The sequence below is a fragment of the Oryx dammah genome, unplaced genomic scaffold (assembly GCF_014754425.2).
Source record: "Oryx dammah isolate SB20612 unplaced genomic scaffold, SCBI_Odam_1.1 HiC_scaffold_26, whole genome shotgun sequence".
In the NCBI taxonomy this organism is placed as follows: Eukaryota; Metazoa; Chordata; class Mammalia; order Artiodactyla; family Bovidae; genus Oryx; species Oryx dammah.
In genome coordinates this window covers 17586990-17613527 of record NW_024070210.1, presented here as the reverse complement: position 1 = coordinate 17613527, position 26538 = coordinate 17586990, and the positions used below count along the sequence as shown (strand labels likewise).

Sequence of the window (26538 nt, the reverse complement as noted above, 5' to 3'; positions counted from 1 at the left end):
AGAAGTAAGACTATGGAGGAGGGGTTAGGGCAGAAGTAAGACTATGGAGGAGGGATTAGGGCAGAAGTAAGACTATGGAGGAGGGGTTAGAGCAGAAGTAAAACTATGGAGGGATTTCTTTTTTAACATCAGTGCAGTCCCAAGGTGGAATGAGTTGTCTGGAAACATGCCTAAACAGAAACTGAGTGATAACGAGTTAGAAGCATTAAGGGACTGCAATGGGTAGAAGACTGGATTACATTTTTTAGCTGTTTCCAACTCTAAAGATTCTATTATTTCATTCTCTTTTAAGCATTTTTGGAGAAAGGAATAGGTATAAAGGTGACCTCAGTATAATTAAACATTAGTGTGAAGAATGAAAAAATGCCACATAGAATTGAAAAAACAAATTTGGGGGGATAAGTATATAGAAATTTGCCTAGTTATTTGCCCATATCAGATATTAAATATTTCTTGATTCAATGGACTATCTTTAAAAATAAGGTTCCCCAGGAACTGGTGTGAAGGCTGAGTATATTTATGTGAAAAAGCTGAGTCTACTGTGGAAGCTACAAGTGTGTGGAGATACAATTCTGCTGGAAGGCAGCTGGAGGTAAAGAGCCAGACAGGAAGATCTTCCAAGTCCAAGAACAATCAAGTGGGTAGACAAGCAAATGCTGGTCATGTGGGAGAGAACAAGATAATGGACTTTAGGGGAAATAATTCACAAAATCAGATGCTGAATATTCAAAGTGAGCATCCACTATATGGAAGTGGGCCAAGATGGCCAACCAAGTCAAACGTATCACTGGGAAGGGTATCAGAAACCCTGGGACCAGACAGCTATGTAGAGAATGCTAGCTGAAATGATAAGGGGGCAGGGCAGAAAGAGACCCTGCTATGAAGAGACTAAAAGGGCAAGCTGAAAGGAGCTATTACCAAAATCTAGGTCCTTGGAAAGACACCCACAGGCCTCTTACCAGAAGCCAGGGTATAGCTGTATTAGAAATACAAAGAAATAAAATTTAAGATGATAATATAAACACGGAGCGTAGGAGGAGGTATTTGCAGTGGAAACACACACATACTCCTTATATAAGATTGGATATGTTCATTAATCCGAGGGTTGACTGATAAAAAGTTGATTAAAAGGTGGTCTGTACAAGGCAGCCACACCCTCCCAAAACGTGTCCCCTTAACTGGATGTCTCCCTTCTGGCCAATGTGGAGTTGCTCTCCATCCTGCTGAGATTTAGAATGGCTGCTCTCAGCTGCTGGGTTGGCGCTAACACAAAGTGGGATCGTGAAACTTCAGATAGGGTGTTTTTCTCTGAATTACACATGGAAAGCAAAACCTTTTTCTTTAAGGGCAGGTGAGTGGAAGTAAAGGTGGGACAGGGCAAAGTGTAGGAAAAATACCAGTGTCAAAAGGTCATGGGACTGTCATCAGTTTAACATCTAAGAGGATAATTAAAATGTTCAAAGGGATGAGGCACTAAAAGGGCTGAAATGAGATTTTTCTTTGGTTGCCACAGTTCCATCCCTGGGTTCCCCAAGGTTAAATTCCAAAGCTGTTACTTTTGGCTCTCTGATACACAAGGAACCTCAAAGATTTAGATTCTGGTACCAGCTGTGCATGAAGAGTGGTTAGGAAACAGTTCACATTTGATGTGTAAAATTAATTAAACCCAAATCTCTACACTCAAGGGCAAGACCTGTCTACAAAAGCCCGTTCCTCTTGATGAAACCAGCTGCTGGGCTTCAGTCCAGGTGGCCCCCAGACTAGCTCAGAACACAACAGAATCCTCTCCTCTCTCGTTCTCCCTTTAAAAATGTTGGCAAATGCAGGCCTCAGAGGAATGGCATGGCCTTAGTGGGAGATGCCCAGAGACTGCAGCAGGTGAAACGTGGCCCCCAAGGCCCAGCCGGTCTCGATGTTGTTTACTTTCTTCGTGAGCTGTTGGGAAGGAGAAAAAGTCTTCACATTTTTATTCCATTTTCAACTCTAGCAAGCATAACAAGCAGAGAATATCTTCCCAGATCATCTACATGGCCAAACCAAGGCAGCAGTGGGAGTAGCCAGTCTCTGGAGGCTTCTCCCAATACTCCCTGCAAGTCCCCCCGCCACCACTGCCTAGCGCCCCTACGCCTGCCCATCATGATCCCTGAATCTTCTGGCCCAGGAAGTGGTCTCAACTCAGGACTTCTGAAAAGGACCTTTTAGATAGGCTTCTGAACTCTCCCTAGTCCTGAAACTAAATATATAGCAGGAGTTAGTAGATTTAGGGGTAGGAAAGAACATACTAAGCTTCTCAATTCATACTTTGTAATTAACCTCCTCCTCTTAAGCACTCGTTAATAACCAACCAAGGGATTTTAGGCATTCTGGGCCAGATTGTGCTTCAGTTGGTTCTGTGACTTTGGGCAAAAGTTAATTTTCTCAATTACATAACAGGATTAGATTCAGTTCAGTTCAGTTGCTCAGTTGTGTCCGACTCTTTGCGACCCCATGAATCGCAGCACGCCAGGCCTCCCTGTCCATCACCAACTTCTGGAGTTCACTCAGACTCACGTCCATCGAGTCAGTGATGCCATACAGCCATCTCATCCTCTGTCGTCCCCTCCTCCTCCTGCCCTCAATCCCTCCCAGCATCAGATCAGCATTTATCAAATTGTTTCTTCAGAATCCTAGGGGTTCCTTAGAAGTGCTTCAAAGGAGAAAGGAGGCAGATGGTGGTGTTCCAGGCCCCCTACCTCTGCTTCAACCAGATAACCCCATTGTTATCAGTTTTACTGGAATTCTGCGTAAGCTATTATAAAGATGCTATGCCCAGGTTTGCAAATCAGTGGACTGCTTTTAATCTTCTAACTTCTTATGACACGATACTTTTGTGTTAACTTAATAAAATTAAGTCAACAGTCAATGTGCCAAAAGCTGAGAAGAATGGCATGTGAATCATTATCTTGAGATTTAGTCTGTGATACCCAAGTCACACTGGGAGTGCCCCCTAGCCCCACCACCCTGAAATGTCCCTCTGTCCTCAGGACCTCGATGCCAAAGTGAAGAGATCTCTGGAATTGGGGACTGCCCAACCCTGATGCAAATTCTGCTGCCACTGAAATGAAGACATAAAGGATGCCAGAAATGGAAATGGCAGAAAACTGTCCTTAAATGATTTGGTTACTGTTGATGCTTAAGTACAGGTAGTAGTTAACTTAGTATTGAGGGCTTAGGATGACCCCAAGCCTCCCACTGGTGTGAACTGCCTACACTAACAATATTAATAACTTACTATGTGCCAGGCACTGTACTTTATCTCCATTTTCATAACAACCCTAAGAAATGGGTACTCTAAGGACCCCCGTGTTTTGAATTAGGAACTTGAAAGAGAGGGGAAGTAAGTCATCTAAGGCTACAGAGCTAGTAAGCTTGCAGAATCAGAGCTTGAACCCAGATCTGATGGAGAACAGAGGCATGCTTTTAACACTATGCTTTACTGACTATGGGCAAGTAACTCCTTAAATGCCAATATTCTCGGCAGGTATAACACCACATTAAATCCAAATACCTTTGTACAAATTTATGAGATCTGTATAACATAAGAAATAAGGCACTATAAACTGATCTGGAAATGAAGAAACAGGAAGGGGAAGTGACACAAGAGGAGGGAACTTCACAAAGTACAATCTACGTACTTGACCTTAAAATTCAAAGTTGCCTTGTGGCATAGTTGTATGTTTGTTACATCTCCTCTAATGGTCTGTATACTATTAATATTTGAGGACAAAGATTACATCTTAATCATCTTTGTAACTAAAATGTGCAATTACTCAATTATGGTATAGAATAGAAAAAAATAGGGGATGGATGAAACTTACTGTTTGGAATAGATAACAAGCTACTACAGATGAAGTAAGGAAGACAAAGATGGACCCAAAACTCAAGAGGCACTAAATATATGAGGCACACACAAAATACATACAACATACTACCTAAGGCATTCAATACTCGAGAGGTCTTAGAAAGCCACTCACTGGTGATGCCCTTTGGCAGAGGTCCCTCATGTCCTCTGCCAAACAAAATCAACAAACGGACTAATGAGCGAGCTGATGCTACTGGCCGGTGTACCTGCCCCATGCCCCTTCAAAAAGAGCAGCTTTGCCCCAGGCACCCTCTGTCCTTGTGCTCCCTTGACCAAACTTTACCTACAGTACCTGAAGCCACGTTGTCAGCAGCAAAGACAGGCAGGACGTATGAACCCAGAATTCAGGAAGTACAGCACTGCTTGCACCCCATCCTGTGTGTTCCCCTTGCTTCTTACTCTGACTTTTGAAATTGATTTAATAAACCATGTGACTTGGGCATCTTAACTTGGGCCGCAAACCACTCTGCTCTATGACCTCTGGGATAGCTTGCCTGGTAATATAGAGTCGACCCTTGAACAACAGGGGGTTATAGGTGCCAACCCCTGTGTAGTCGAAAACCTGCATATAACTGTACAGTCAGCCCTCCGTATCTGTGGATGCAATGAACCACAGATTGTGTAGTACTGTAATACTTCCTATTGAAAAGAATCCATGTTATTCAGCCTGTATTATTCAAGGGTCAACTGTACTTAGAAGCTGCTACTGCATCAAGCTGATTTCCCATATTCATGGTGCCTTGCACACTGCCTTGTCCATACCCTGAATGAAATCATCTCAACATGCCGTGGAGTGAGAGGGCTGTTACGTGACACTCGCATCCTCTCTCTTACCCGTAAGACGGTGCTGCTCGCAAAGCCAAAGCCATCCTTCAACAAGGCTGTGATGTAGCTGAGATCCATGCACAGGAAAGGACTGCCTGAGGTGAAGTTTTCCAGGTTATCACACACTGGCAGTGAGAGAAAGAAGAGAGTGCAATGCAAGTCTGCAGCCATCTGAGAGGTGTGATCTTCTCTAAATACAGACTGAGAATAAGCACAGCAGAATCCTCATTCTTTCTCTCCCAGATGCTTGGGAGTCTCAGGGGCTAGAACTGTGCACTGACAGCCTCTGGAGGACCCAGCTCATCAAGAACCTGCACATTTTTGACGTGACATCTCATATACAAAAGGTGCAGGGGTCCTACCTAGTTCATTTGCTATGACGTGTATTGCTATGACCTAATGTTGGGGCTTAATTCAACTAAGTCCCTTATACAGTGTTAATGCTGAGACCCAGAAGTCAGGGAAATACCAGTTAGTCCTATTTCACGGCCTCTGGATGAGATCGGTTATTTGCATTTATGATGGACTCCTTCAAGGAAGCCTCTGCAACTATTTCTCGTATATTCTGGTGGTTAGTTTCATTACTACTGATAACACTATTTCAACTTCTTTTAAAAAAGGAAGAAAGAAATGTAGTAAGAAGAAAAGGTTTTCACTATTTGTCCAAACTCTTATATTCTCATTTTTTCTTTGCCACTTAATGCTTTTAACTGCTGGCAAAGATAGGAAACCAACCTGCTGAGCGGCTTCTGCTGGCTGAGGTGCATCAGGTGACCTTAAGGTCACTGGGGTTGGCAGGCACAGCCTCACAGGCTTGCCTTTAGTGATTTCCACTGACACTTACCTTCCCTTGCTTTTCTCTCAAAATCTTCAACTTTTAAAACACCTCCCTTTTCATAATCTGAAATGAAACAGAACAGCAGTTGAAGTCAAAAGGCCTTCCAGGAAGCATAAGAAAATTTACCCTGGTGATATTTATAATAATTAAAAAGTAAAAAATTTCCAATATTAAAAATTAGATAAACAAACATGACATATCCCTACAATATAATCTATGCCATTTATTTTATTTATAATCTGTTATGTATGCTTAACTACAGCTAAAAAACTGGCCCATTAAAAAGGGGCCATTAAATACAGTAGAAAATAAAAATTCATATCTCAGGCCATGACTGATCACATATATACATTCTCACAGCTAAACAAAATGTGTTACTATTATGATAAGAAAAACAGTTATAAAGCGGAGAGAGGAAACATTTTGGGGTGATGAGTATATTCATTATCTTGAATTTGGTGATGGTTTTGTGGGTGTTTACACGTGTCAAAATTTACCCAATCATATACTTGAAATATGTGCGTTTTATTTTATTTCAATTATACCTCCATTAAGATGTAAAAAAAAGAAAAGACTTCATGTATACTTGTTTAGTATATACTTCATGTATACTGGTTTAGGCCACCTTCTAGCCCCCAAAGATTCTAAACCATACTCTCCCACTTGAGTGACTTAGGAGCAGAGCAGGGTGAGCAGCTCAACAAAGCATTGCAAATACTCCTTTGTCCCCTCCCTTCCCCACCACAGGCTTGCCCAGCTCCCCCCTGCACTGACACCTGGCATGAACTTACCAATCATGTCTGTGTCCACAGCTCGGTCATAGTAGTAAGAGAAAGCGTAGAAGGAGCCTCTCTGGACCTCATCTGGTTGATGAAGTTTTCCTTGCACCACCCTCAGCACTTCTGCATAGCAGGGCTCAAAGCCCACCTCTCCTGTTGGGGCAAAGGTGCACAGGGGCAAGGTAGGAAAGTGAGAGGCAGGCTGCTGAGGGAGGAACACCAGGAGGACCAAGGCACGCTGAGGCTCGGGACAAAGATGAGCAAACTTCTGCGGCTTCATCCCTCTGGAAAACTGGTACCTGCTTCTCCATGGAGGCTCCCTCCCTAACCTGCGTTCACCAAAGAAGCCACGGCCCACCTCGAGCTGCCGCCCAGCACTGCGTTTCACGGTAGTTATGATAAGTATGCAGAGGCTCACCTGCTTCTTCACTGGAAAAATTAAGTTGCTCCCTTGAGTTGAACGTCTATGCCTTTTATAATACCTAAGATCAATTACTGTTTTATCATCTCAATTCTCTAACTGAAATAGCTAAACATTAATTGAATCTGAGACAGTTTCACCCTGCTGAGGGCTGAGACCCTTAATACGTTAGATGCCAGCTAAGAGGTTTCTAATGGATCCGCAACACTTGGGCAGGAAAGAGCTGCACAGAGAGTGACAGCTGCCGTGTTCACTGTCACGCTACACTCCTGGAGGCACACCAACATCTCCTTGGAATTAGTTCCTGAAAAAGACAAGCTTCTCTTCTCTTGAGCTCCGGAAGAAGTTTCCCATGGGACTTTTCCAGACTTCTACTATAAACGTAATTTCAACCAGTGGAAAAAACACCACTTGCCTTCTTGATTGCCACCATACTGGTATTTCACGCCCCCAAAGATCCACTCTGCTTCCAACCATCTCGGCAGACAGGCACTTCGGAAAGTGTGTCCATCAATTCCTGGAAGAAACCAGACCACAAAGTAAGAGGCAAGGGTGTGAGGGAGAGAGAGAAAGAAAGGCAAACAAGAAGCCAGTAAGGTTAAAAGGTATTATCAAGGTGGCTGGGCCTTAAAATCATATGGAATTAGTTCCGTGACTGCATCCTATGATATGACTTGGGGTTCACAGATGGGCTTGGTGAACCCCCTGAAACTCCAGGCAAATTTTCATGCTTATGTCTATTTGGCAGAGGGGTTGTTGGCTTTCATCATATATTAAATCTAAACTGATAATGGAATAAAGTTCCCTCATTTCTAAAAAAAGGGAAAAAATACTGGTCTACTCTTCTCATTAGTTGCTGTAAGACTTAATACACCTGAAAATGTAAACTCTGAAATGTCAAATCATCATCACAATAATAGCTTACTGTGAACCACACGCCACACAGATTGAATTAAATGCAAAATCTCTTTTAAGGTGAAGAAAAGGAGCATAAGAAGTTTAGCTAACTGGCCCCAAATCACAAGACTAGTACTGAACCTGGTTCTGCCTAAACTTTTGACCCCTTTCTGCCTATGAAGAGAGGAATGGAGCGGTTCGGTTATTCTATCTGTAAGTGGACTGCTGCCTGCACCTCCCACATAAAACGTAAGGGCCTGAGTGAGCTCCTGCCAGATTTGCTCCTTGAGTCTTAATTTCTGCAGACATCTGGCCACAGACCCCCTATATCAATAGACATCATGCTGGAAACGGTTAATAATATATCTATAAAAATATCTGAACTCATAAATTAGAAAAGGAACTTGCCATTATACAACATATGCCTCCTACTTCAGCATAGCCCCTTCTCCCACAGAATCACTGCCAAGGTAGGGAAAAGGCAAGCTGAGTACTGGTGTCGCTCTCACCACACCCCGACCAGCACAGGCCCCCAGACAAACCTTCCGTCTCCAGGGCTCCCAGGGTTGCTAGTCTTGCAGCTTTCAATCCAAATCCCAAGTAACTGTAAAATACAGGATTGACTAATTTCATGCTGGTCCTGAATTCTCCAGCTTAAAGCGCCTTCTTCCAAAAGTAATATGGTTTCTCCGTCTCCCTTTGGAGGGAGGAAAAACTTGTTTTCCGTGACCCATTCATCTCATGCAGACAACACGCAGTAATTCCTGCACAGTTCATATCAGGGCTGTGCAGTAAGAACTTTCCATGATTTAAAGGCCAGAGATGGTGACACTTCCTAGGGTCCAACCCTGGGAACCATCCGCAGAGAAGCTCTCATTATCTTAGCTTCTAGCCCAACTGTGATCAAATTCTAGGCTGGATTTTGAGCATCTGAGGTCAGTTAAAAGAAGCTGACACAGAACTTTGGCCGAACCTTCTTTGAGTGTTCTGTCTCTAGAGAAAACTTGACTTATATTACTTTCACTTTTATATTACTTATCTTTTTTACTTTTACATTATTTTAAAAAATCTTATATTACTTTTTATTACTATTACATGTTTTTAGGCCAAGAATAGAGAATCTTGGGTCCCCTGGGCTTTGGTAAGTGGCTGGTAAGTGGGTTTCAGTTATCAGGCCTTCGGGGACTGGCAAAGATTTTTTAAGGCTTGTCAGTTGCAACGAAATGTGAAAATGCTTTGAAAAGTTAGGAGAATCATACAATGCAAAATATTATTTCTCCATGTCCCTCTCCCTCACCTATGTGTATAGAGCTTATAAGTGCTGTTAAACATCTCAAAGGAAGTGAGGTAGCCCCTAGGGGTTTGCTCCAGGGTTTTCTGCAAAACAGAAAAAGCAAAAAGACTATTCAGGATCCACAGTAGTCTAAAGATGTTATCCTCAGTATCCCCTCCTTCTCCTCCCCTCCAAAATCAGAGATGAAGAAGACATTACACTGCTCATCTCACAAGGCTTGAGGAATCAAAGGGACTCTGAACAGTGAGAACAAGTTCAGTCAGTCAGTAATTGACACTACTCGGCCTGCTCACGGTGGAGCCGCTGTCTGAAATGGGGCCCCTTCTTAGCACCATGAAATGTCTGCCAAGTGGGTTGGTAACCAGACCCTTGTACGTATCTGACTCACCTCAAACTGAGGCAGGAACGTGATTTGGGTGGAGGCCCCTCCCAGGTCCAGGGTCCCCACAGTCTCCTGGTTGTGGCCGTGCAGCTGACCTGTGAATGACAGTCAGCTCTGAGCATCTTGGGCTTCCTGGACACCTGGCATATACTGGAGGCATTCTGTAAACACTCCATGCTCCCCAGCACCTAAGGCTGCAAGCAAGGGCTAACCAGGAAGGACTCTTGCTGCAGCTGAGGTCCTGAAGGCAGGTAATAAACATTAACTTCCTGTCTTTCCTCCCCACCCTCCTTTTATTTTTTTAAAACAAAAGAACAATATGAAGAAAAAAGGTATTGATATTTTGCTCCCTGACCATGTGTGAAACCCAGTTAAGTTCTTAGGTAAATGTGAGAATGTGTTACCTGTCAGAAAATTCACAGTAACCCAAGCTAATATGCCTAAAAAAGGAGAGAAAGACAAAGATTACATCCAGAGCATTTTTTCCCCTCTTCCTGGGCCCCACCTTTGTTCTTTTATCTCTAAATTTCGTGTCTAAAGCACACATTTCCTACTCCCCATCTTTCCATTTGCTGCTATCCCCTTCCTCCTTGCTTATTTGTTCCTTTTTCTTCAGCACCCCTACCCCTGTCTCCCCAGTGCCTTTAATCAGATATTTATTAACCCTGGCCCTCTCCCCCACCATAAATCAACACCTTGCCCACCTTCATAGGATCCATCCATGATGCTAACACTGTCATCTGGTACCAGGAAAGGTGATTTCTTGAAGATCTCTTTTACCTAGCAAAAAAAGGAAAGAAATCTAGATTCCCTAAGAAAATAGAACAGATTCTGAACATATCCTATGATACTTAGAAAACCACACCCTTCATTTTCCCCAGATAAAATTTTAACAGAACTCATTCCTTTTCCCTAAGAAACTAGGTAAGCCATCATTGGTTTCTTGTAAAAACAAGCAAACAAACAAAACAACAACATACCTCAAAGAGCAGTGCCTCAGCTTTCTCTTCCGGCAGTAAGCGCAGCCCCGCTGTGGCCTTCAGGACCACTGGCGTTCTCTTCCAGTGACTTGGAGGGATTGAGTCTTTGGCCACCTCTAAGAGCTCTTGAACAGTCTCAGCACCCTTCAAAAGAGACGATTCACGCGTCTGGTGAACAGTGCATTTCGCGGAGCGTGTCTGCTCCCGCAGCATGCTCTGGGACAGTACCAGGAGCAAGGGGGCCACGGGCTCCCATCAGTTACGGTTTTATAAAAAAAAAGAGGGGGGGCAGACTGTGCAGAGCTGCCACACAAATACTAGCTGCAGCTGTCATTATGCTACACCTTTTACGAGTTCTGGCACGACAGGACATATCAGGTTCATTTTTGTATTACCAGCACCGACATGCACGGTACTCATGTTCAAATTATGATGTTAGAATCCATTATTTTAAATCCATTGTTTTTCTGAGTAAGCATCTGTGCTGACAACATACTGCCTCTTAAACATTATAGCCACAACACAATTTTACTCTCCAAATGTCAAATTAGTTTCTAACAATGCAATTGTTTTCAACAGCTCCTAATTTTCTATAGCACATTTGCCATTTCATAACGGCAAGCTGAGAAAATAAATATCCTCTTGGTTCTTCAAGTTAAGCCATTTTTAACATCAGGTTTTCCTCTGGTTAATGATTACACTTGTGACGCTGGACAATATCTTTAATATATGCTACCAAAGTTCGACATTCTGACTTATTCTATATCAGTGTGGCCCCTGACACATGGGTTGTTGTATCCTCTGAGAGCTCACGTGTGAAATACAGCTATGACAGAACTCTACATTCATCTATTACTGAAGACTTTTTGTCATGGGTTTTGCCCAATTTCTAGAATATAACCATGGTTCTGTGCTGTATAAGGGCATTCTGAAATGGAGCTCACCTCAACTGCCATGTGTATACCTTCTACTTTATAGAACTTCACAACCATTTTCTGCATCTACATTAATTAACGCAGTTGATGGCTTCAAATCAAAATCTTAAACAGTCAATACAAATAGCACAATCTCCTGAAAGATGGTGCTCTCCCAGCATGGTGACAAGCTATTTTTACACCTCCTTCCCCCTAAGCCCTGGTGAACCCAGGTTATACAATTACTGTTATCCAGGAGATTAGCTGAGGACAGAAAACTGATCTTACACATGACCTCAATATCAGCAGAGAACAGCATAAAATATTTAACAGCAGTGGTGTGGTCAAGCTATCAAGGCATTTGAGAATCTAAACATCTATTGTAAAAAACTCACCTGCTTAGGTTGATCTACAAAAGCAGAAAGTCCTGGCTTCACAGAATCAAAAATTTCCCCTTCCAGAACTGGAAGCTGTCCTATGTTGTCCATGAGCAAAACAGAAGAGAGATGGCCGATTATCAAAAGTCAGACTCTTCCTGATCCTGGCTATCTCCCCCAGCGATTCCAAGTCATCCCACCTGCGAGGAATGGCTTGAAGGAGTATTGGGTAGGGGAGGAAAGGATGAAAAGTAATCACCAAGGGTCCCTCTGCCATTTCTCTGGTGGGCACCTCGCTTCTACTTCCTTTCCCTAGACTCTATGTGTAACTTGAGAAGACTGAATATTCAGAAAACATTAATCTTCAGGGTCCCCTCATTCCCTTTTCCAAGGGTGGTGGTTGTCTTCTTCTCAAGACCACTCTCAATATTCTGAACCCTGGAATATTAATTCACCTTTGGAGAAAAGTAAAGACAAATTATAACTACACTTCTTAGACACATGGGTTCAGACTACAGGCAGTCCTGATCATTTTTAATTTTACACCAAATTAAACCATATGTGTTCAGTTATAGTTCAAAGTTTTCTCTGAAGAAAGACATTTAGAGACTGTGATTCTGTAGCTGGCATCACACACTCTCAGCACATCTGTTTCTAGGAGGAGGAGATGCTCAAGTGCGGATTTCACGATGCTGGTGAGAGCGCCAGCTGCACTCACCTGGCATTTTCTGCACAAAGGTGTAAACGTGAATTCGTGTCCCAGTGCTCCCTGCGTCAAACATAATTCCATACAAGGTGCCGGCACTGACGCTGACCGGGCACATGGAGGACAGGAAGACCCCCTCAAACCAAGTCTGCTGCTGTCTGTGGAAGACAGTGCTGCACACACAGGACGTCACCAGCATGAAAAAGGCTGCTCCCTGGGAAAGGGCCATTCTCTTCCAAAAGCAGTGCTGCTAACACACCTGCAGTGGCTTCTGGGACAAAGACATGCAAGGTTAGACCAACTGGCCTCTTTGTTTACACTTGTAAAAGATGAAACACCCACTACAGAAATCCCACCCCTTTCCCCAGGCTGGTCCTTCTGTTCCTAAACACCTGCATAACAAGCTAGGCTAGGGTGACAGAGGCTCTGAGCACCTTTTCTGAAGGGTATCTGGTTGCAAGAGGAAATTGGGATTTAAAATATATTTCCCCATTCTCTTTCTTCTTCCCTCTATTTTTTGGCCACAAAAATTCTTAGTTCCTCAACCAGAGATCAAACCTGCATCCCTTGCCCTGCTTTTAATAGTAGGGTGGATTACACATACTCAAAGGCTCTCTCTGTCACGCTGTTCCTAATGTTGCATCTTATTTTTTTCTTTCCATTTTGACAATTTTGTCTTTAGATCATGAACCATGTGCCTTGCAGGGTCTTAGTTCCCCAACCAGGTCCCCTGCAGTAGAAGTGTGGAGTCTTAGCCAGGGGACCACCAAAGAATTCCCTCTTTCTTCTTTTTGATTGATAAATAGAAGCTTCAATTTCTGAATTAAAGTTATATAGTTACAAAAAAGTTACAAAGTCCCTGGCATTGGGGTGTACACAGCCTTTAAAAATCAGGCCACTTGTGACCAATATTGCCAGTGGCTTGCAACCACATTTTAAGGAAATAAATCAACTTAATTCAAAAACACTTAAATAGACCATTATGGTTTTTAAAACATGCTTCACAGGTTTCAGGCTATGTTCTCTCCATAAGCACTTAAGAGCAGAAGGGCAAATAAAGACAGAAAGGCTCAATGACCTGCTGAGTCATAAAGTGGTGCATTATGGCAAGTTACTGCCTGTATTTCTTAATGCGCTTATAACAAAGACAAAAAACTTATTAAGTGCTCAGCGTTATCTACTTTGGATTTTAGATACAAATGATGCAGAAAAACTAGAGTAAGGTTTCATGGAAAAATGTCTTCTGCCTAGGGTGCATTTTCTCCTGGTATTACTGAGGAAGGTCACATCTATATCCTCCAACATTTCAGGCTTCCTTAGTTGCTTCTTATGTACTTTGCTCAAAACAATTCTGGGTCTTCTGATTCACCTTTCACCTCTGAACTTCTCCTTATGTAAGTCATGGTTACTAGTTAAACAAGATCTAACTCCAAAGTCCCCATTCCTCAGTCCTCTAATCACAATAGAATACTCAGTATGCTTGGAGTACAGATGAGGACTGTATATCATTCTCAGATTTGTTGATCTGCCAGGATGCGTTTTATCAAAATGTCTCTCTCCCTCCCTAGGTAACATACTACATAAAATAAAGCAAATTCAAGTTAACTGCATTTGGAATAAAGCTATTTGAAGTAGCTGGAGTTGTTCTGAAGTATCTCAAAGACAGAGTGAGAATTACCAGTTTGAACACTCTTCAAGACCGAACTTCTATCCTTCATTGAAGAATGAAAGCTATTGGCTAAGGAAAGCAAATTGTAGAATCTCAAAGGAAACTTGTCCCTAGAATCTTAAAGGAAACCACTGCAACAGGTCAGCTGCTGGGCCAGATTCATACTCACGTCTTCAATCACTCCCTTTGGTGGATTCTTCCTTTGCAGCAGCCAGGCTGGTCATGTAGATCAACCAGAAGAACTGAAGACAAAAACAACCTTTCAGATTCTGAGTGTTAACAGATTGTGGCCTTGTCCAAAGCCCAGACCACATTCCACACTCTCCGGAAGTGTATTTAGGGGCTCTCCAGACACCAGCCTGCTTCCACCGCTGTGACTGACTGCACAGCAGCTTCTTCAGGGCTCACTCATATTTTTCTATTATTGTGGTTTCTGGGAAAAAACAAACAACTCTCCAGCTTCTATTTCCATTAAGCAAAACTTTGTTTTTCTTCCAAAAGAAATTAAGGGGAAAAAATGCATACCAGGTATCCCTTTTCACAAAGTGAAAACTGCAGCGTCATACCAGGTGTTCAGTGTAAAGGTAAACAGTAGATTTTAGAGAAAGCAAAGGGTGAACACACAGACCGCACCATCGGCTCTCAACAATTACCTCTAACACCACTTCCGATCTCACTTTTCTTTAAGATTAGCTACTTTAAGGATGGCATTAGAAAGGCTTACAACAAACGGCTTAGAGCATACAGAAGAAGTGAAGTGAAGTTGCCCAGTCGTGTCTGATTCTTTGCGACCCCATGGACTATAGCCCACCAGGCTCCTCCGTCCATGGGATTCTCCAGGCAAGAATACTGGAGTGGGTTGCCATTTCCTTCTCCAGGGGATCTTCCCGACCGAGGGATCGAACCCAGGTCTCCCACACTGCAGGCAGATGCTTTAACCTCTGAGCCACCAGGGAAGCCCTATTTCACATGACACCAGCCTACCAGGCTTGCTCACTCACTGCTAGTCTCTGCTCAGGTGTCACCTTCTCAGAGAGTCCTTCCTTGTCTACTATATTTAAAATCGCAACTCACCTCGTCACATGCATCTTCTATCAATACCTTCCTTCCCTGTTTGTTCTTCTCCGCAGCACTCCTCGTCTTCTAACACACTATATAATTTACTGCTTCTGGGGTTGTTTCTCATACTCCCTGCTCCTGATTCCCCCACCCTTCATGAGCTATACATGGGCAGATAATTTTGTCTGTTCATGAATGTGTTCCTGGCACTGGAATGATACTGCCACATAGTAGGTGTTGAATATAGTCTCTGAAGGGATGAATAGTGATCCAGTGATTCAAGGACTGGATCTCATCCATTTAATAAGAATATATAACAAGTGACTTCTTTCCTAAAGGAGATTCATTATCCACCCACTGGAAAATCATGATTCCAAACTTCCAGGATGGATGGTTTCTCCAAATGTGTCAATTATATAACAAGTTCTATATGCTACTCAAAATAATGTACATATTCACTCCTTCAGAATTAGTCTTCTCAACCTCTCTTGCTATCTCCTTATTCACCCCCAACAAAGCTCTCTTCAATTCTTTTGAGACTTTGGTGCCAGCTAGGGTCAGTCACTACGCCTGTCTCCTTCGAAGGTCTTTTCAGTGCATCTTTGTCTCTGTAGTAAACACCAGTCCCCCACCAACTCACCTCCCTGGAGCATGACACTTGAGTCCCTTCTTCTATGTCCCCCAGAGCTTCAGAGACCACAATCCCACAGGACCTGGGCCCCTCACACGGGGTACACACCTGCTCGTGTCTGCCCAGTCCCTGTGATTCCTTGCTCGCACTGTTGATTGCCTTTTGCTCTTTGCCCCTATTTCAGCCTTTTTGACTCTAGCTAGTTTCATTTGAATCACTTTCACCTTTGTGCTACTTTGCAACCATGTGGCATTTTGCTAACTCACTCCCTTCTTTATTCTTCACTCCTCCCTTATCCACCTTTATTCTGAGTATACATGATCGTCTGATTCATCTACTTTTATGATAGTTCAGTGCCAACTGGCAGAATTACTGCTTATAGGGCTTAAGTTGCCAAGGAACTGAATTCTGTGTTGCTTTTACACAGGAGATCAAAATTAATGTTTTTACAACATTATTTAGTTATGTTGCATTTACAAAATATGTAGCCTTGTAAGAATATTACCTATCCCTACTAATCATGTTTTTACAACATTAGCCCAATAGTTGAGAAGTGAATAGCACTCCTCAAAACCTTCCATCTCTGTGATGAACTTAGGAGACTAGCATTGGATTGTCTAATTTATAAGCATGAGTTCAGTTCAGTCACTCAGTCGTGTCTGACTCTTTGCGACGCCATGAATCGCAGCACCACCAGGCCTCCCTGTCCATCACCATCTCCAGAGTTCACTGAGTCACGTCCATCGAGTCAGTGATGCCATCCAGCCATCTCATCCTCTGTCGTCCCCTTCTCCTCCTGCCCCCAATCCCTCCCAGCATACCAGACACTGTGCTAGCTTCTAGATACAAAGTCCAGTTCAGTAGCTCAATAGTGTCCAATTCTTTGTGACCCCATGAACCACAGCACACTAGGCCTCCCTGTCCATCACCAACTCCAGGAGTTTACTCAAACTCACGTCCATTGAGTTGGTGACGCCATCTAACCATCTCATCCTCTGTCATCCCCTTCTCCTCCTGCCTTCAATCTTTCCCAACATCAGGGTCTTTTCAAGTGAGTCAGCTCTTCACATCAGGTGGCCAAAGTATTGGAGTTTCAGCTTCAACATCAGTCCTTCCAATGAACACCCAGGACTGATCTCCTTTAGGATGGACTGGTTGGATTTCCTTGCAGTCCAAGGGATTCTCAAGAGTCTTCTCCAACATCACAGTTCAAAAGCATCAATTCTTTGGCACTCAGCTTTCTTTATAGTCCACCTCTCACATCCATATATGACTACTGGAAAAACCACAGCCTTGACTAGACGGACCTTTGTTGGCAAAGTAATGGCTCTGCTTTTTAACATGCTGTCTAGGTTGGTCATAACTTTTCTTCCAAGGAGTAAGCGTCTTTTAATTTCATGGCTGCAGTCACCATCTGCAGTGATTCTGGAGCCCCAAAAAGTAAAATCAGCCACTGTTTCCCCATCTATTTGCCATGAAGTGATGGGACCAGATACCATGATCTTAGTTTTCTGAATGTTGAGCTTTAAGCCAACTTTTTCACTCTCTTTCACTTTCATCAAGAGGCTCTTTAGTTCTTTTTCACTTTCTGCCACAAGGATGGTATCATCTGCATATCTGAGGTTATTGATATTCCTCCCGGCAATCTTGATTCCAGCCTGATTTCTTCCAGCCCAGCATTTCTCATGATGTACTCTGCATATAAGTTAAATAAGCAGGGTGACAATATACAGCCTTGACATACTCCTTTTCCTATTTGGAACCAGTCTGTTGTTCCATGTCCAGTTCTAACTGTTGCTTCCTGACCTGCATATGGGTTTCTCAAGAGGCAGGTCAGGTGGTCTGGTATTCCCATCTCTTTCAGAATTTTCCACAGTTTCTTGTGATCCACACAGTCAAAGGCTCTGGCATAGTCAATAAGGCAGAAATAGATGTTTTTCTGGAACTCTCTTGCTTTTTCGATGATCCAGCAGATGTTGGCAATTTGATCTCTGGTTCCTCTGCCTTTCTGAAAACCAGCCTGAACATCAGGAAGTTCACGGTTCATGTATTGCTGAAGTCTGGCTTGGAGAATTTTGAGCATTACTTTACTAGTGTGTGAGATGAGTGCAATTGTGCGGTAGTTTGAGCATTCTTTGGCATTGCCTTTCTTTGGGATTGGAATGAAAACTGACCTTTTCCAGTCCTGTGGCCACTGCTGAGTTTTCCAAATTTGCTGGCTTATTGAGTGCAGCACTTTCACAGCATCATTTTTTTAGGATTTGAAATAGCTCAACTGGAATTCCATCACCTCCACTAGCTTTGTTTGTAGTGATGCTTCCTAAGGCCCACTTGACTTCCCATTCCAGGATGTCTGGCTCTAGGGTAGTGATCATACCATCGTGATTATCTGGGTCTTGAAGATCTTTTTTGTATAGTTCTTCTGTGTATTGTTGCCACTGCTTAATATCTTCCGCTGCTGTTAGGTCCATACTATTTCTGTCCTTTATCAAGCCCATTTTTGCATGAAATGTTCCCTTGCTATCTCTAATTTTCTTGGAGAGATCTCTGCTGCCTTAGCTTATCGCATCAGTCGTGTTCAACTCAGTGCGATCCCATAGATGGCAGCCCACCAGGCTCTGCCATCCCTGGGATTCTCCAGGGAAGAACACTGGAGTGGGTTGCCATTTCCTTCTCCAATGCATGAAAGTGAAAAGTGAAAGTGAAGTCACTGAGTCATGTCCAACTCTCAGGGACCCCATGGACTGCAGCCCACCAGGCTCCTCCATCCATGGGATTTTCCAGGCAAGAGTACTGGAGTGGGGTGCCATTGCCTTCTCTGAAGAGATCTCTAGTCTTTCCTATTCTATTGTTTTCCTCTATTTCTTTGCATTGATTCCTGAGGAAGGCTTTCTTATCTTTGCTTGCTATTCTTTGGAACTCTGCATTCAAATGGGTATATCTTTCCTTTTCTCCTTTACTTTTTGCTTCTCTTCTTTTCACAGCTATTTTTAAGGCCTCCTCAGACAGCCATTTTGCTTTTTTGCATTTCTTTTTCTTGGGGATGGTCTTGATCCCTGTCTCCTGTACAATGTCATGAACCTCCATCCATAGTTCATCAGATACTCTATCAGATCTAGTCCCTTAAATCTATTTCTCACTTCCACTGTATAATCATAAGGGATTTGATTTAGGTCATACCTGAATGGTCTAGTGGTTTCCTTTACCTTCTTCAATTTAAGTCTAGATACAAAAGACAATTCAAATACAGACCCAGCTCCTGGGGAAGATTTCAGCTTACTAGAAGAAACAGACAGATAAACCAATAGCTGTACTCTACCATGGCAAGTTCTCTGACAGAACTATGCACAGGTAGAGTTCTGTGCTTATGGCAGGAGTGGATGTAAGGGACAAGTAACTCATCACAGAAGGAGAAGAATGGGAGTGGGAAGCTTTTGAAGGGATGAGAGGTATAAGCTCAGTCCTGAATCAGAGGCAGGAATTACCATGGAAGTGACAGAGGAGAATTCTGAGAACTTCAAGTACTACAAATTCAGTGGCTGGAATGGAGAGGTGCAACAGAATAGAGGATGGGTGTGAGAAAGAATTGTTCTGGAGTTATCAAATCAGATTTCCAAATGAGTGGACTTGTTTTCCTGGTGACACCTGACTGCTATTAATGTCTTTCTATTCCCTCCTTAAGCAAATATCACTACTGACTAACGTATTTCCCAACAGTGTAAAATAATGGAATGAGAGAGGTGATTAGGAAGGTCTACCAAAAAGTCTGAGAACACTGAAATGTAGAAGCTCCCACTGCCAATTCTTCTGAGTTCCACAGCAAAGTTGACTTTAACAAAGTAAAAATTGAACATAAAGCAAACTTAAAATGTAATTGAATGAAAATTTTAAACAGTAAGCTGATGGGAATGAATTAGCCCAAACACCTAGACTATAAGTTAGGCAAAACAAAACCAAAGTGGGTCCAACTGGGTAAGTCTGGGACAGATCTCAGCACAGTGAGCAATGCCTCACTTGAGAATATAACTTAGGACTTACAGATCCAATACCAAGGGCCAAGGGCCACAGCCCCAGAACACCTTGCTATCTGGTGTATAGGGGAAGGAAAGAAATAGCTTTCGTACTCCTAAAGCCAATTACTGAGCCTGGAACATGTCAGACTTCAGTAAATACATTCTGAATGGACCTGGGACAATTGGCCTGATGGTATCTGCAGACAGGAGCACTGGGGCAGGGAGTACCACTTCTCCCAGTGTCTTACTATGGCTATGTATCACATCCCCAACTTTACTCCCTCCAAAGCAGCCCACAGAAGCGCTGTTCTAGGAAGTCTATTTATTCACATATGTAATCATTCAGCCATTCCAGAAATGATCAGTTGCCTAATGCTACTTATAAGTACAGCATGCAAAGATGAAACATCTTAGATCTGCCCTTTAAGAGACTACAGTAAACAGGAAAAATTGAATCACCTTTGTGAAGTTAAAATGTGACAAGCAGCACAGTTCTATGCTCTGAGATTTCAAAGCAGGAAGAGATTATTTCGAGCTGGCATGGTCAGAGAAATCTTTGTGAAAGGGGAAGCTTCTGAGAAGGGTAATGAAGAAGGGAATTAGGGCATGGGAGGAGTGCTTTTCAGGAAGAAAAATAAAATATGAATCAAGACCTGGATGTAGAGAGGATGGAGGAACCCCAAGGGACAGCAAATATACCAGACTGTTGTAGAAAACAAAACTGGAAAGGCAAACTGAGATCAGATAGTAGAATTCACCAAATGCTCAGCTAATGAATTCAGACTTGACTTTGCAGGCGATGTGAAGCCACTGAAAATTCTGAGCAAGGGAGTGTCACAAATATGAATCTGGCAGTTACATGTAAGAATCAGGGTGGTAGGTTCCACTCACTTATTAATAACCACATCTTTTTAAGTGAATAATTAAAATGGTAAAGGAGCCCAATGCACAGATGACTAAATCTACCTTGAGGATTAGGAAAGGCATCATGAGATGACATTTGAACTGATTACAAAAAGTGAACAGAAGTAACTACATAAATAAGAGAGACATGTGGACAAAGAACAGAGGGACTATAGAAAGATGAAAATGGCAAGGAAATTCTGAATTGTTTGATTTCATTTTTAAATTTCCTCAAGAATTTCTTGTCAAAGGTTGAGAAACAAAATGAAAACAAAGAATAGATTAGAACGGAAGAAATTACAGGGAGGTTAGCATTTAATGCAGAGGAAAGACTAGCCAAAGGAAAACAACCTGAGGTGGTAACAGCTATCGTTTATTGAGATCTTAACATCCGCCAAGCACTATGTGAAATATTTCACCACTCTGTGAGGCAGATTTTATAATTAACATCCTCATTCTAGAAATAAGAAAATTGAGGCTTAAGTACCTTAAGACCACGCAGCAATTAAAAGAGTCAGAAATCAAACTCAGATGGTCTTAATTCTCGAGGCCGCAGTGTTACCTGAGAGGTCACAGGAGGGTCAGCTGATATGGCACCAGGGAAAGGTGGCTGTCCGGTGGGGAAGAGCACAGGGCTGAGAAGGATGGTCAGAGATTAGCTGGAAGTTAGACTGGCACCAGGATGTGAGTCTCACAGCAGCTTGGTCTCTCTCCTCTGTATGACCAAGAACTTCTGAATCTACGTCCTGCTGCTCCACCTTTATTACGTTTCCAGAATCTAACTGTTTCTGACCACTTCCACCACCGCTGTCTTGGCCCAAGCCACCATCATCTTTCATGTGATTTATTCTAACATTCTCCTATTGGATCTCTGCTTTTACCCTCACTCCCCTAGAGTCTAACACACCTTTCTATTGCAAAGTCCAGCAATCACTTCCCATTTCCCTTAGAGTAGCAAGGTCCAAACAGGATTCATGGATCCACCTGCTCTGCCTCCCACCTCATTATCTCTGACCTCACTATTAATGGTTTTCATCTCACTTGCGCCACCCACACTGACCTCTGTGCTTAAATGTCACACATGCTCTTGCCTTAGGGCCTTGCTCTAGCTGTCCCCACTCTCTGGAACCATCTTTTCCCAAACCTTCACTTTATCAACTTATTGTCCAGATGCTGTTTCCTTACAGACATCTCCTATAACCACCTCCCTAAGGTGCCCCCTACTTCCACCTCCTTTCTCAGTGGTGCCCGACTCTTTGTGACCCCATGGATAGTAGCCTGCACCAAGCTCCTCCATCCATGGGATTTTCAAGGCAAGAGTACTGGAGGGGGTTGCCATTTCCTTCTCCAGGGAATCTTCCCAACCCAGGGATCGAACCCAGGTCTCTCACATTGTAGACAGACACTTTACCATCTGAGCCATCAATTCTAACATACTAGATGGCTTATTTACTATGCTTGCTATCTGTGTTTCTGATATAAACTCCTTAAGAGCAGAAATCTTTTTTGTTTTGTTTTGATATAACCCAAGCACCTAGAAGGGTATCCAAGAAGGTGTTCAATCAGAAATAACAATAGGTAGCACTGACACATAAACACTATCATGTCTAAAACAGATTAACTAGTGGGAAGCTGCTGTATATACAGGGAGCCCAGCCAGGCTCTCTGTGATGACTGAGAGGGATGGGAGGGGAGGGGAGAGGGCAGTTCAAGAGGGAGGGAATATATATATATATATATATAAAACTGACTTAAGCCGTTGTATGGCAGAAACTGACACAACATTGTAAAGCAATCATCCTCCAATTAAAAAATTTAAAAAAAGGGACATAGTAATAAACTGCAAAGTGACATAAAAAGGGAGAATACTTTCATAAGTAAACGATATTTAAGAGGGAATATAATGATTAATGAATACCTTCAATTTGTGTTAGGAGAAACTGTAATTTTCTTTTTCTGAATCTGTAAGTTTGATAGCTAAACTGAACTTCTTTAACCAAACACATTCAATTGTTGAAACTGTTATAAGGTGGTGCTAGTGGTAAAGAACCTGCCTGTCAATGCAGGAGATCTAAGAGGCATGGGTTCCATCAAGACGATCCCCTGGAGAAGGAAATGGCAACCCACTCCAGTATTCTTGCCTGGAGAATCCCACGGACAGAAGAGCCTGGCGGGCTACAGTCCACTGGATTGCAGAGTCAAACATGACTGAAGCCACCTGACACAGATGATAGTAAGTGCTCTTTACACTGTCCAGATTCTCTTCCACATATAAAACCAGTAAGTGTTTCAGAATACCGTACCTTAGTCATCTATTGCTGCACAACAAACAACTCCAAAACTTAAGTCGCTTAGAATGACAGCAGACATTTATTATTTCATAGTTTCCGTAGTTCAGGAATTTGGGAGTGATGTAATTGGATAGTTCTGGCTCAGGGTCTCTCATGATATTGTAGTCAAGAAGCAGGCTGGGATTGCAGTCATCTGAAGGTTTGGCTAAAGCTGAGGACCCACCTCGGTGGCTGGCAAGCTGATTTTTTGGCTGTTAGAAAAACACCTCAGTTGCTTCCAGTGGACTCTCCATAGGGCTTTAAATGTCTTCATAATATGGTGGCTGGCTTCCTCCAGTGGGCAATCCAAGAGAGGGCAATGCAAAGGCAGCAATACTTTGTATGACCCTGCAGGTCATAAACTATCACTTCCCTGTATTTCATTGGTCATACAGACTAATGCTGATACAGTGTGCAAGGAAGTACACAAACGTATAAATACTGGAGGTGAGGCTCAGTGGAGGCCATCTTGGAGACTGGCTACTTCCAATTGTAACCAGTATCTGTATAATATTTTGTGTTCAGCTTTTTTTTTTAACAGTTTATATATATTTCTATTAACACAACTTACATACTTCTTGCTTTAGAAACTATGTTATTCCAATGATATGAACCCTTGAAAATTTAAAATGTCATGGACTTTTAACTGCTCTGAAAATATCATATCCCACCAGTTGAAGCCATCCATTTATGTTACAGTTCCAATATTTTACTTAAGGAAAAGAATTAAAGTCAGAAAAACTACAACTCAAACAATGTCCTGCTTATTCCTAAGAGTGAAAACAAATTTAAATACTTCAAATAAAAGTCAGATCATTTTAGAAACAAGTAGGAAGAAAAGAGTCACCACATTTCAGATTGCAGACATCAGTTAATAACTGAATAATAAAAATTAAATACTGAATCAAGGAAAATAAAGAGTGAAAATAATTATACTAACAGAATAAAAACTTATACAGAGAAAAAAATCCTAACACAATGGTAGCATTAGTTATTAGAGATACTTGGTAGAAAAGGTTAAGACTGACAACTAGCATAGATTTGAAAACCACAGAAAAATTTTATAACCAGCATTTTAAAAATATTAACTAGATAAAAGAAGGTTTCTTAAAAAAACAACTTTTGTTAGATCATTGTCAAGGAGCTATAATAAGACCTGTGAGCATGGAAACTGCAGGGGAGAGACTGAACAGTAAAAAGAATTTCCCAGCAATATGTGCTGTCTCGTGTGATGGGGAGAGGAGAATTTTGACCCAAGGGCTCAACCCACATCTGATCACACTGTCCACATGGATTCACAGATCAGAAGGCTGGTGGAATGAGAGTTCTTTTAAAGTCTCTCCAACACTAAGATCAAATACTCTCCCAAAAAGGAACTAGAATTCACACACTGGTAGTTACCAACAAATATAAACTTATTTCCTATGAACAGATTAGTTCTTTCTATACTTTATTCCATTTTAATCAAAACATTATTAGATATGTGTCAAGAAGGGCCACTCTGTACAATGAACCATCTGAGTCTTATATTGAAATGAGATGAGGCAGGGCATGACCTCATTCTTCATTGTTTCAGGCCTGACTTAGCTACAATAATCACTGTACAGGGAAAGCTCTTGCTATTGCTGCCTCGCTTTCTTCACAAGTCACAAGGCCTTTTTTCACCCATTCATTAAAGAAAGTCCTTTAGGTAAGAAGATACTATTAATCAGGAGGGGATTAATACTGCCCCAATAAGCAAATATAATAAAAATCTACAGTGATAAACTATCTCTGCCTCCAAACCCATATCCACCATGGGAGGCACTTATTTGCAGAAGAGTAATTACAAGGATCAGTGCCATTTGTCACTGGTTATATTGGAGTTTGTGAGAAGTAAAAACGTATTTTCCCTTTCTTGTTATTAAATGAAAAACAGCTACTCCTTCAAACACGTTGAATCCAAATGAACAACTTGAGAAAGGTAAATATTACAATGACATCTCATGTATAAAACCAAGAACAGGGGCTCCACATATGTACATTTCCTCAAATATGTTTTTATGATACGTCTTCTCTAAACACCATAACATTTTTATTTTAATAGTGTTTGGTAAAAATGTTCCTAAAGTGACATATTTTATTCATGGTCCAGAGTTATGATTATGACCATCAGTTATATTTTTCTGTAAACTTGGGATGCCTTTGGAGACTGTAGGTCTAGAGGACTGTTTGCCCTTCTGTCAACAAACAGTCCCAGATTGCTATGCTTTTTGAGCTAGTTTTCCTCAACATCATGCTATCTATTATCACTGATCAGTGCCGTCATGTCCCTGCCTCCTTCGGTAAGCTGCCATCATCTAATTTTGAAAACTCTTTTGTGGGACATGAATCAAAGAGTCACAATTACTAGACTTTTATGTCAACTTACACAAATGAGGGTCTCTCCAACAAGGACTGTGGAATTTGTGACAGCTTTTACTGGCTCATTAATCCCTTTCCATTTACTGTGAGCTCTCAGCTAGGAATAAAAAAGCAGAAATCTGACCTATGGGACTTCCCTGGTCCACTGGTTGAAAATCTGCCTGCTAAGGCAGGGGGTATGGGTTTGATCCCTGGTCCAGGAATACTCCACATGCCTCGGGGCAACTAAACCTGTGTAGCACAACTACTGAGCCCTTGCTCTAGAGTCCGTGAGCGGCAACTACTGAAGCCCACAGCTTGTGCTCCTCAACAAGAGAAGCCACCACAATGAGAAGCCCACTCACTGCAACTAGAGAGAAGATCCCGCTCGCTGTAAGCAGAGAAAGAAAATGCCTGCATGTAGCAATGAAGACCAGCATGGTCAAATAAATAAAAGGAAATCTAACCTACGGAAAAAGAGGGTATTACTTTATATAAGTTACTTACCAATATTTTCTTTTCCTTCTGGGCTTTCTACTTTGTCTCCTTTAACTAATGTATCGCTTTTTCAACCTGTAGAAGATGGATACAGATACTCATAAGAGCAAAGTTCTTTTTCCTTTTTTTCCTATTTTTGATGCAATTATCTCTTTCTGTATTTCTATTTCCAATCTATTTAGGCTTTGGAAAGTGGATCATCAACCTAATCTCCTAACTTGTAATCTAGTATTCTTGGCCTCTTTCTCTTCTTTTAAAATTTCTTTTCATACAGACTACAACTGCAGCCACTCTAATAAAACCACTTGTTTATAACATCAGCGATAACAAGAGAATGCAAGTTACACTTCCTGTAAAAGCTAGAGTATATTTTTGAGTTTATGCACTTTGTGAGATTTTTATTTTTGCTGTGAAGAATTCAAATACCAGTTGTGTCTTCCACAATATGACTGAGAGTGGCACTCTATTACAAAATGAATATGTGGTCAAAAGGGACCTAGTCAATCCCAGTCACAGGTACATACCTACAAGACTGAAAACAGGGACTCAAACAGTATTTTTACATCAACGTTCACTGCAGCATTATTCACAAGGGCCAGAAGTGGAAAAAACCCAAGTTTTCATTAACAGATGCATAGATAAACAAAATAGGACACATACACAAATACAGTGGAATATTATTTAGCTATAAAAAGCAAAGACTTTCTGATACATGCTACAACATGAACCTTGAAAATGT

At 42.0% G+C, this 26538-nt stretch overlaps 1 protein-coding gene across 1 annotated transcript; it reads right to left on the bottom strand.

Annotated features, from left to right (window-relative positions):
• Positions 1–1075: 1075 nt before the first annotated feature.
• Positions 1076–25897, bottom strand: ENTPD5 (ectonucleoside triphosphate diphosphohydrolase 5 (inactive)). Its single transcript, XM_040226121.1, has 15 exons — positions 25809–25897; positions 14153–14225; positions 12327–12582; positions 11627–11706; positions 10318–10461; positions 10042–10117; positions 9742–9777; positions 9344–9432; positions 8959–9038; positions 8204–8265; positions 7180–7281; positions 6356–6496; positions 5571–5627; positions 4736–4851; positions 1076–1935 (listed from the first exon to the last, which is right to left on the bottom strand). The coding sequence occupies exons 3-15, from the start codon at positions 12541–12543 to the stop codon at positions 1849–1851; spliced, it is 1287 nt and encodes a 428-aa protein (XP_040082055.1). The 5' UTR covers positions 12544–12582; positions 14153–14225; positions 25809–25897; the 3' UTR covers positions 1076–1848.
• Between the last annotated feature and the right edge of the window lie 641 nt (positions 25898–26538).

Excerpts from the sequence above, each read along its gene's own strand:
- ENTPD5 (XM_040226121.1), bottom strand. The coding sequence starts at position 12,543 with ATGGCCCTTTCCCAGGGAGCAGCCTTTTTCATGCTGGTGACGTCCTGT. Across the intron at positions 9,433-9,741 it reads TACTGTGAATTTTCTGACAG|GTCAGCTGCACGGCCACAAC; the intron begins GTAACACATTCT and ends TGTCATTCACAG. Across the intron at positions 6,497-7,179 it reads GTATGGTGGCAATCAAGAAG|GAGAGGTGGGCTTTGAGCCC; the intron begins GCAAGTGGTGTT and ends TTGCCCCAACAG.